Source organism: Erigeron canadensis, chromosome 4 (genome assembly GCF_010389155.1).
Source record: "Erigeron canadensis isolate Cc75 chromosome 4, C_canadensis_v1, whole genome shotgun sequence".
NCBI lineage: Eukaryota > Viridiplantae > Streptophyta > Magnoliopsida > Asterales > Asteraceae > Erigeron > Erigeron canadensis.
In genome coordinates this window covers 29,394,072-29,405,440 of record NC_057764.1, presented here as the reverse complement: position 1 = coordinate 29,405,440, position 11,369 = coordinate 29,394,072, and the positions used below count along the sequence as shown (strand labels likewise).

General features: G+C 34.8%; 3 protein-coding genes across 3 annotated transcripts; all 3 read right to left on the bottom strand.

Annotated features, from left to right (window-relative positions):
- Positions 1 to 1,100: 1,100 nt before the first annotated feature.
- On the bottom strand, positions 1,101 to 1,667 carry LOC122594976. The gene is made up of 2 exons (XM_043767259.1): positions 1,519 to 1,667; positions 1,101 to 1,428 (listed from the first exon to the last, which is right to left on the bottom strand). The coding sequence occupies exons 1-2, from the start codon at positions 1,600 to 1,602 to the stop codon at positions 1,150 to 1,152; spliced, it is 363 nt and encodes a 120-aa protein (XP_043623194.1). The 5' UTR covers positions 1,603 to 1,667; the 3' UTR covers positions 1,101 to 1,149.
- A 110-nt stretch (positions 1,668 to 1,777) lies between these two features.
- On the bottom strand, positions 1,778 to 2,575 carry LOC122597347 (F-box/FBD/LRR-repeat protein At1g13570-like). Its single transcript, XM_043769948.1, has one exon. The coding sequence runs from the start codon at positions 2,573 to 2,575 to the stop codon at positions 1,778 to 1,780; it is 798 nt and encodes a 265-aa protein (XP_043625883.1).
- Positions 2,576 to 5,745: 3,170 nt separating this feature from the next.
- Positions 5,746 to 6,609, bottom strand: LOC122597346 (B3 domain-containing protein At3g25182-like). Its single transcript, XM_043769947.1, has one exon. It carries the CDS (start codon positions 6,607 to 6,609, stop codon positions 5,746 to 5,748), a length of 864 nt encoding a protein of 287 aa, XP_043625882.1.
- Positions 6,610 to 11,369: the final 4,760 nt, after the last annotated feature.

Genomic DNA, 11,369 nt, shown 5'->3' with positions numbered 1-11,369 from the left:
TAAATTTTGATGAATTGAACAACGAATTACTACGCATACCGTTAATCAAATAAGTTGTCCTATGTGTAGAAGTAAGTTGAGTCTATGCTCTACTTGTAAGGCCTGTGCTTACAACGTCTTCCACGCTGCGTCCCACCCAACCAAGACGCAAGACATCGTTGGCATGGAGCGTTCGTTTTAGCGTCTTCAAGGTAGAGTCCTCGCGAGAAGACGATGGTGGGCAAGCATGTACGTGGGGTAGGAGTGGACTTATGTGAGGTAGGAGAGGACTAATGTGCGGTAGCTTGTGTGGTAGCATGTGGGATAGAAACTTGTCTTATAGGCAGGGGGTCCTTAGGAGAGTCCTAAGTGGTGTGATGATAACGTGGCAGACAAAAAGCTGGAGGACTCTCCTCCTTAATTAAAAGGAGAGGCCTAATTACGTTTCTATATATAACATGTTAAAGACATCTAAAGAACCATGTTACATGTATCTACGTCTACAAATCAAAGAGTCCAATTTTATAAACTATAAATGTTTGTCATACCATATAACTATTTGTTTGTTTTCTGTATCTATAACACAAGCTCACTTGAACTGAATGGTAATAATAGAAGCAATTTAATTGTTTGCATTGGCTTCACGCTTGTGTTAAGGTGCATTCAATTGTTGTACACCTAACATAAAATCGCTGCAGTCAAAATCAGTTTCGATTCAGGGTCACTAATCAAGTTTTGATAAAAACCATTGGCGTATATAGGTATAGCTGGCCATCCCAGATGATCTAGAGATGTTTCAAATGTAGAGTTGTAACGTGCTTCTGATCAATATATCGATTGATTACACGGGGTTATGAATTTATATCTAACGAGCTGAGTCAACATGATTAAACTGGCCCGTGAAACATATCCATAGTCATTTGAAATTAAAACGTACAGAGTCAGAAAAAAAGAAAGGAAAGCAACTACTAAAGCTTAGAACTACTGTAGTATTTCTAATCATATATAACACGTTAATGATTTGCATGACTATAAAAATCAACTTAGTTACTGCAGGTCGTCAAATCCATTTTAGTTATGTGTTCCAAGTGGACGTGTACGTCTAGACCCAGTAGTTACCCAACCCGGCTGGCTGACTCTCTCAATACATAAGGCGCTCCATTTGTACAACTAGAAGATGATCTCTGCTATAGGGGACGCTCGATGGAGCTTCAGCAACTTGCGAGCAAACATATCCTTCTCATTGCTCCCTATGGATGAGTTGCACACAACAACAAGGCTCTTTAGCACGGGGGAACACGCCAGCATATACTTAATCAAACATACTTCATTATCCAAACCTTTTATTGCTTCTAACTTAACATTCTGAAGCTGCAGCTGCCTCATTGTACTGCAGTCTACCTCTCGAGAAAATATGGCAGGTGGTGGGACATCATTCTTGTATATAGCCTACATGATAAAATAGTATTCATATACACATGTATGAGATAACATGGGATCACTAATAAAATAGTATCAGGCATATAACTAATCACTTACTCTGATACGAAGGGTCTGCAAATTTGTGCAGCCAAAAAGAATCCCAAATGCACATGATAACATGGGATCACTACTAAAATCCATTTGGAGTAATGAAAGAGTCTTGAGGAAGGGAAAAGTGGTCGAGATCGGATTTTGAGCAACATCTTCGGGCAAGAACTACAAAAGGTACATAGAAAGCCAATTTAAATGGATAAAGTAGCCAATAAATCAAAGTTTCAATATTGTGTAAAGTGAAGTTCAAAGACCCGACTTAGACTTATATTACCTGGAATTTCCCAAGAAATAAATAAAGCTCCTGAAGTTTTGGAAGAAAGGACAGATGCTGGAAGACAGTGGAAAGTCTGACCATGGTTACATTGTCAAGCAAAGCCAATGACAAACCTAACCTCTTGACATTTTTTAGTTTTGCAATTTCAACCCATTTCACTCCCGCCATAATTTTGATATTTAAAATTGTCAGAGTCTCAAGTAAGGGACACTTACCATTTAATTCCACATATTCGTGGTCTTGAAATCTTACATCAAACAATTCTAAGCTCAACAGCTTTGGAAAACCGGAAAAATAAGGTGGAGACAAAACACAGTTACTTAGCTTCAAATGTTTTAACTCTGGCCAAAAGAAAAGATGGGTAGGCAACTTAACCGGTGTTTGATGCCAATTTAGTAAAATGAGTTCCTTAAATCCTCGTATTCTAGAGAGGAACATAACCCAATGATGAACATCCTCAACATCTACATTGATGCCAATGTTCATATAAAGGACAAAGTTTGTAACTCCGCCTTTAAGATGAAATAGAATTCTAATTATATTAGTTTCATCAAAGTGAATTTTTCGTCCATGTAAAGTATTGAAGAACTTGAAATCAAAGATGAGTTGAGTGAGAAGCGTCCAGTTAAATCTCCAACTTGTTGACAAAATACTAGTCGCCACAGCATCTCTTAACGGCAAACGATCCATAATATTAGTGATCACATCCTCTGGCATCCTGCTAATAACATCTTCTCCTTCTTGTGGTGAAACTTTCAATGCTTTGCAGCGACGAACCACTTCCATTATACTAAAAGCAAGACATATTATAAGTAAATGAGTAATTTATTAACATATCCAGATTTACACAAGTCCATAGTTTGTGTTAAGTCTATGATTGAAATTCAATCTTTTGGTTCAATTTTATGTATAACATATGTTCGAGTGGTTGTAGGTTGATCTACAGAATAACTGCTTTTTAAATAAATAAAGATATATATAAATAATATAGGAGACATATCTTTGACACAAATCATCAAATTGCCAAATAAATGAATATGGGCGGATATATATGGTTTGGGCGTGTGACAATATATGTGAAGGAGTTGAATTTTTGGGAGTGGGCTCGGTTAAAGTTTGTTGTGCTGTGCGGGCTCCTCCAGCAGAAAACAATGATAATGGCTGTGTATGGTGCTTCCTATTTTTTTTTACTTGTTTTGCGCTTATAATTTTCTCATGACTCGAATCATCTTTACTCTGCAACCAAAAGCACAAAAGCTTGTGAATGTGTTTTCATGTGCTAGGTGCCTATTTGGGCTAGTCATTTGCTACAAAAATTGGGTACGGTATCGCTGCAGTCAAAAGCGGTTTAGAATTAGGGTTGTTCAGTGAATAATATGACCCTGCTCAATAAGTAAAAAATAGGCCTTTTGTATACAATATTTTTGCATATATATAAGAATAAGTTCTGCAAATATGTCCACAGTCTAGGAGTCATAAGTTCTGAAAATATGGAAACGATATGTATCTGACTAATGTTTTGAAGAATGAAGATCATAAAGGGTTGTGTATATTAATTATTGTATAAACTAACAAACAAATTCACAAGCACTAAACAAAATTATCGTTTAATTAGACTAAACTTTAAACAAAGATGTAGTACCATAATTCTAAAACCAAGATACGAAAAGCAATTGAATAACTAAAAGGAAGGGTAAAGAAAGCTAACCAAATTTGCCAACTCGTAATTACAACAGTTGATGTTTAAAAAAGAACACTAACCCTCTATCCAATTCTCTGTGTTTATTATATATCCGGAGTATATATAAAATAAATTTATAAATTCTAAGAAATAGGCCTTCTATTTGGGTGTATATATAAGCAGAGCGAAATTAATTATAGGCCCCATATTGATTTTGGGCCGTTGAGAACCTGTCAATATCTGAATCAGGGTCACTAATCAATTTTTGATACAATTTTAACCATTGGCATATATATAGGTATAGCCATTCCATGCCAGATGATCTAAAGCTGTTTCATATGTTTAGAGTTGTAACATGCTTAGGAATGCGACATTTGTGTAAATAACTTTAGAAGGTTGGGCTCTAATGAACATCATATTACACAGCACCTGAAAAATCAACATGGAAGGCGTACTAGAAAGGGTGAAGAACGGCTTAGGAGTATACTTTAACATACATTTTCTGTGAATCTCAGCCCGTTATTTCCATCTGACCCAATTTCATATCTAATACTGACACTTCTATTCTTTATACCCAAATTCTTAAAAACTGTCAATTCATGTAAAATAATCTAATATACCACTTATACTTGTGGTTCTAATTGACTAATTGTATGCTCACTATATACGCACCATATCATGTATGCCATTTTCACATTCGAGGTCATACCTATTGACTTCTAAACTTGAAGTTAAAAATATTTTCCGTTACTTTGAAGAACCAATCTTTCTTGTTAAAACATTTGTATCTGCTGTTTGTGTAATATTTTGCAGTCATATTCATGACAAAAATGAGCAGGGGCCATTTTGATTAAGATAGGTGCCTACGAAATTGTCCACAAATACATACTTAAGTTGAAGATTAAATATAGCTAGCAGCTGAAACTCCAAACATATACCAAAGGCCAGTCGGAATTGTGATAGTCTCAACACGTTACTGAACATAGACCTTCTATAGACATGTTGCTGTTAGTAAGGAACTAGCCACCTTCTACTCTGATACAAGCGCGCTACAGAACACACAACGGATACATGGGACTGGACATACAATGCTAGTCAGTTACTAAAAGAATTGGATATGATATCGCTGCAGTCAAAATCAGTTTAAATTCAGGGTCACTAATCAAGTTTTGATACAAACCATTGATTCATGGGGTTATGATTTTAAATCTAACGAGCTGATTCAACTTGATTAAACTGGCCCGTGAAACATATCCATAGTCATTTGAAATTGAAATGTATCCCGACGTACAAATTTTAAAAATAAAAAAAAAAAAAAAGAAAAGGAAAGAGAGTACTAAAGCATAAAACTACTGTAGTATATCTAATCATATGTAACAGGTTAATGATTTGCAAGACTAAAAAAAACAAGTTAGTTACTGCAGGTCGTCAAATCCATTTTAGTTATGTGTTCCAAATGGACTTGTAGGTATTGACCCAATAGTTACCCAACCTGGCTGGCTGACTCTCATTACATACGGTGCTCCATCTGTACAAATTGAGGCCGGAGATGGTGGTGCGCGCGGATTCAGTTCCTTATGGCATTTTACAAATAGCTAGCAGCGGATTGCAGAATTAAGCAAATTACATCCATGTTTTATTAGAAGCGGCTGAGAAATATCATGTTTATGTTTGTAAAGGCCAGCTTGGTCCTGTTGGTCATATATGGTGCTGGACTGCTGGGCCTGGGGAGCTTCCTGTTGGTGCAACCCATCCAGAGTTATTCAAAAAAGCCATTTTTGATGGTAATTATTCTGATTAAGTCGAATCTTTTATGGAATGACAAACAATTAAGACTTCAAAAAAACCTGATAGGCCAAAGGCAGGCATTAAACTCATAATAATCTAATTGTGTTATGGTTTCTTTCGACCCGTTCTACATAATTTTTCGGTTAGTTAAACATGTGACCCATAAATCCATGATTAACGCCTTGATGTGTAGTTGTATTTTAAAAATTACTGAAAATCATTGATGATCAGCTACACAAAATCTGATAAGAAAATCAAGCATTTAACCAACAAAAAAAACACCAAAAATATTGTGTGTCTCAACCGAATTAAAACATGCATACAGTTAAAAATAATTTTGGAATTACTGATCATAACAATCAAAGTACTCTTTAATCATAAGGTCAGAAGTCATAAAAAATAACACCCTAATTATTTACTTAATTGTCAACTAGTAATTAACAATATCAAAACCTAACGAATCAACAAAACGAAGATGAACCAGAATCTAAACTTCACTAGCACTAGCAGCAACAGCGACGTCGTCGTTTTCACCATCATGTAAATTCTCCTCAAACGCAACATTATCATCCTCATGATCAGGACACACAAGTGCCAAACACAACTGCTCGTTTAAACGAAACGCCCACACTTGAATCAATGTACCTTTCTTCAAAAAATTGTAATGTTCTTTCACGAAGTTGTACCAATTGCTTATCAACACATAGTTTTTCGTGCACGGCATATCCCAAATCTTCAACTCCAACATCCTGTCATACATTCTCAAATTTGGACCCAAAATTCCAACTTCAACGCCCGATTTTTTATCCTTGTCAACTTCAAGGCCCGATTTTTTATCCTTGTCTGTAAGTTTCCGCATCTCATCCGCTGTCAAAAAATCGTTCGCATTCGTCTCTAATTGATTAGCTGGCATGTTTAGTCTATTCTGACCAGGATTTAAATCACTTGCATATAACGTTTTTTGTATCAACAACTTTAAATCCGAACCCTTCATCTTATTCTTGATGAACTCTTTTACCCCCTCCGTTACTTTATTTACCACCACCGGCCTTTGCTCCGCCTTATTCGTCGTCGTAACCCCTACCTTCTTCTTTTTCTTGTTCTTGATCTTGATATCAATGACGTCATCTTCGTCGAAATCACGCTGTTTACGTTTCAACGAACTTTTTTTCGACTTTTTTAATGACAGCAAGTTTGTTGCTACTTCTTTACGTTCTTCTTCTTCTTGCTGTTGTTCCATCTGGTAACGAGCGAATAACGCCAACTTTTCGTTTGCGAGTTTTTGAATTAATCTCATGTAGTAATCGTCTTCGCTTTCGCCATCGAGACGAGGTGGTTTAGTTCTTCCCATGAGTAAGATTTTACGAATCAAGAATGGAGTAATTCAGGAGATTAACAAGAAAGATAAAAAAATAAAAGGTTTTTGCGTGTATGTGATGGTTTGATTAGGGTTTAATTGTATATGTATAGTTTAGGGATATTTATGAAAGGTTAAAAGGAATATTTATGGAAATATGAATTTTCATACAATTGTGATTAGATTTTTATCTGGTGTACAACTCTTTATGCGTAACGTACTAGTTTCTATAGCATCCTCTATTGATTTGTGGGGTCGGATGACGTATATAGATTTATAATGGCGTGAATAATATACGAAAATTTAGGGAGTATTTTGTTTTCGTGTGTGATAAATATAAGGAAATTCAGATAATCACATCTAAGATTTGTTTCCATATATATACAAAGAATTATTAAATGCAACCCTTTGCTTAATTTACTATTCATTAGTGAATATATCTTTTAATTATTATTATCAGACAATTAATATTAACTATTTTATATTATTTTGTTAAAAATAAGAACCAAGCCTATTTTCTTTTAACTTGATTAGTTTCTAAAATATTTTTTAAAAAGGTGAATAGTATAAAAGTTATCTTTATGTTTTCGTATACAATGTGTAAATGTAAAAAGGTGCAAGTAATAAAGGTTCTAATTAAGGATGTCTAATGGGTTCGGTTTAACGGATGGGTCAAAAATCTATTACCCTAACCTGACCCATTAAAATTTTGGTTTTACAAGTTGTCTTCTCAAACCCAACCCAGTCACCAGAAAAATGATCGGGTTGACGGGTTGGTAATTTGAGTTTCGATTTGGCAGGTCAAATGGGTTGATGAGTTGGTAGGTTGATTTCAGATGAAATAGGTCACATGGGTTGTGAGTGGTTGGGTTGGCGGGTTGGTGGGTTGATTTCGGGTCAAATGGGTCGTAGGTTGACGGGTTAGCTTGTCAAATGAGTATCTGCACCTGTTAAACCAATAGGTCGTAGGTTGGCGGGTTAGCTTGTCAAATGAGTATGTGCACCTGTTAAACCAATGGGTCAACCTAAACCCAACCCAAACAAAAATTAGGTAAGTGAGTAGATGTGTTGATGGGTCAAGATTGCACAACCCTAACCCAGTATTCTATGGGTCGGGTTTCAAGTTAAGTCAAGTATTAACTGTCCTAGTTTTGATTATGAGACCTATATATTAGGGGTGAGTATGGGTCGATTTGGATCGGTTTTTGGCTAAAACCAAAACCCGAATTGATCCATTCGGTTTTTAGAAAACCAAAACCATTAGATTCGGTTTTTATTTGGTTCGGTTTGGTTTTGGATCGGTTTCGGTTAACTTTTTTAAAAAAAAAAAAAAAATTTACTTTTTTGTTTATGATGCTATAAAATTAGTTTTCAATTGTTAACAAAAAAAACTATGATATAGAAACTAAAATATAGAGATATTTTTTTAACTAATTCTTTTTGTAGGCGCCAAAATTGATATAACTTTTATAAAACAAATTGATTTTATTGTATATTTTCATCTAAAACATACAATTTATATAGATTTTTACACTAAAATACAAAAAGTTTAAATATGTTAACATATTTACAAATTATAAGTAATAAATATATATATATATATATATGTAATATATTATACATATAAAATATATTAAGATATAATGGGTTCGGTTCGGTTTGGTTTTTGATCGGTTTTTTGACATATGAAACCGAAACCCGAACAGATCCGTTCGGTTTTTGGAAAACAAAAACCAATCCAATGAATTTCTTTCGGTTTTTGGTTTTTTCAGTTCGGTTTTGTCGGAGTTTTTCGGTTTTTAGTTTTCCGGTTCGGTTTTTGCTCACCCGTACTATATATTGATGGTTTATTGGGTAGAAGCCTTGATTTAGGTTGTATTGGATCGATCAAAACATTGGTGTTTTTCATTGTTAATTTTTACAAAAGAAATTTACTAACTATTGTCCATATATCCCTTACAAGTAAATTAGAAAAATTTCATATATGTCATAATTAATCTCTAACATTTCTTTTTTTTTTTCTTTCAGATTTTTAGTAATTTTAAAAATTAAAAAGTGACCCATGATTCCATGAAGGCTGTTTCCAATACTTTACCAAGCCTAAATTCAAAACCTGCCTCGTTTAGGCTTAATTAGAATCAAGTTTTTAATAAACCATATTCGACTATGGCATGAGCAGCTTGGTTCATTTACACTTAAAAAATAAAACATAACCAAACATACTATATTCTGTTTGTTGCGCAGACTTGCAGGTAGAGGTGCACAAAAAAACCGGTTAACCGAACCGATTCGAAAGTTAACCTATAATCGTAACCGGTTGGTAACCGATACAGTACAAACCGATTAAAGGTTAGGAAAAACCGCCGGTTAGTTTTCGATTTGCACTTTCAAAACCAAAAACCGATTCCTAATCGGTTAACCGATAATCGGTTTTTATTTTTAGTTTTAACCGGTTAATCGATTAATTATATATAATTGGGATTGTTTTCTATTTTATACTTACCACTCACCACTTACTGGGTAATATATATATATATATACATCGAGATATAAAAAGAAAAATGAAGTCACATACATCTGGAAAGAAAGAATAAAGCATCGTAGACCGGAGAAAGAACCAACTGATCACCTCTTCAAGATCCTCCACTGAATCACCTCTTCAAGATCATCAAAAATATTACGTACTGTGTGGCTGTGTGCTTGTGTGTGTATGTGTGTTCCACTAACCACCCAGTCATATATATATATATATACATCGATATATGTGGCGGGCATGAGGGGTAGATGATGATGAAGAGAAGTGGTGTTATCAGTGGTGTTTGTGGGTAGATCCGGACGGAACAACTTGTTTTATGTTGAAAAAGAAAACCCCTTTTGGCTTATATATTATTGATAGTGGGCAGTTAAAAAAATAATCTATTAGGTTAACCGGTATCGGTTAACCGGTTATTATTAACCGAAACCGATTACACCGGTTATAGTTTTTTAAAACCCAAACCGGTTATTAACCGGTACCGGTTAACCGTAATCGGTTTTTTTAAAGAAAAAAAAAACCGGAATCAGTTACTAAAAAAAATAACCAGAACCGGTTAACTGATATTTGCACCTCTACTTGCAGGAATAAATAAGAAATCCAAATTGAAATCAAATTATGGCATTATGCTCTGCTCTATCATAATGGGCCAATAACTTATACGATAAGATTAATGGGCCACTAATTATACGATAAGGTTAATGGGCCAGTAAATTATACGACAATGTTAATGGGCATGCATCATCTTGAAAGCTATAGTTCATTTTGCAATTGAGTATATCACCAATACGAAATTGAGTATATAGTTGCGCCAATCACTACACCGCCAATACGAAATTGAGTATATCACCGCACCATGGGCTAGCCCCTACATTGTCGGGTATTATTAGTTTGAATGTTTTAAGAGACATGTTTTATCTCTCATATTTCATACGGAGTATATGTTTATATGTTTCCTAGCTAATCAACCGATCATACAACCGATTCGTAATGATGTTTAATACGTATAAGTGACTAAAATAGTAAAATGAAACATGTTGAACAAAATGAAAATGTCAGTCAACTTCTATATATATTAATCCGTCATCTTTTGGTTCAGTTATTAAGATTAACCACAATAACCTGGAGCAAACTAAACTATTGTACTATAATTGTAAAGCTTGAGAACATTATTATTCATATGTGTGTTTTTGGTATACAGTCGCCCGGGCCTGGTCACTGCGACCTCCTTTGTGAGGAGGCACCCCTTCTCCCAAAGTTACGGGGCTATTTTGCCGAGTTCCTTAGAGGGAGTTGTCTCACGCCCCTATTTGATTTATCTTACTTGTCACAAAAATATGTATTTTTTAAATCATTACAAACCCGAAGAGTGCATAACCGCATGGATAAGCTCACACTAACCCGTCAATTTAAGATCCAATTCGAGATTTTCCTTTATTAGATCAAAAGTAATACTTCACCTTCACCTTCGATATCTAATACATGTCTTGAATATCCAAGTTTGTGTATCGTGCTTCGTTGTAAACTCAAATGTTGATTTTTGACTTGTACAGAACTCAAGGTTGATCATACCTAGCATGGTTAAGTTGATGGCGTGCAGTCGGGCCAATCTTTTACTTCTCATCATTGTTTACCTAGTGCTCGATCAATTGCATCTATGTTATACTTTTCATCTATACTTCCCAATTTTTGTCACACCAATTATGATAACTTGGACACATCTGATTGTAATTAGCAGACCTATTATTGAAAAGTGACATGATTTAGTATTCTGGGATAATGGACACCGCATAAGTCGTTGTTAGCTACACTGATCTTATGGCTATTTTTTTCAAAAATGTTCTAGTAAAAGTGTCAAAAGTCGAAGTTGCATTGAAAGTCAACATTTGTAATCAATCAAAAGGACTTGATTCAATCTTTATTCAAGCACTAACACGAATAGAAGTTCCATTCTGATTCTGACATACACCTTCAAACTATCTAACCTATATATATTTTTCACCTTAATTGGCAGTTTCTTCTTCAACGAGAACCCCGGTTACTAGCTAGTCTATAAATGAATTTCGGGGCCCTATATACGATTAAATATAAGCTTCATAGTATGAAAAAGATACATGTTAATCTAAAACGTGAATTATTTTCTAATACAATCTTCAGAAAGCTAAATCTGGATCAGTAGAAGCGGAACCAGGATTTCACGTTGAGGAGGGCTCAACCGTAT

Excerpts from the sequence above, each read along its gene's own strand:
- LOC122597346 (XM_043769947.1), bottom strand. The coding sequence starts at position 6,609 with ATGGGAAGAACTAAACCACCTCGTCTCGATGGCGAAAGCGAAGACGAT.
- LOC122597347 (XM_043769948.1), bottom strand. The coding sequence starts at position 2,575 with ATGGAAGTGGTTCGTCGCTGCAAAGCATTGAAAGTTTCACCACAAGAA.
- LOC122594976 (XM_043767259.1), bottom strand. The coding sequence starts at position 1,602 with ATGGATTTTAGTAGTGATCCCATGTTATCATGTGCATTTGGGATTCTT. Across the intron at positions 1,429-1,518 it reads TGCAGACCCTTCGTATCAGA|GCTATATACAAGAATGATGT; the intron begins GTAAGTGATTAG and ends TTTATCATGTAG.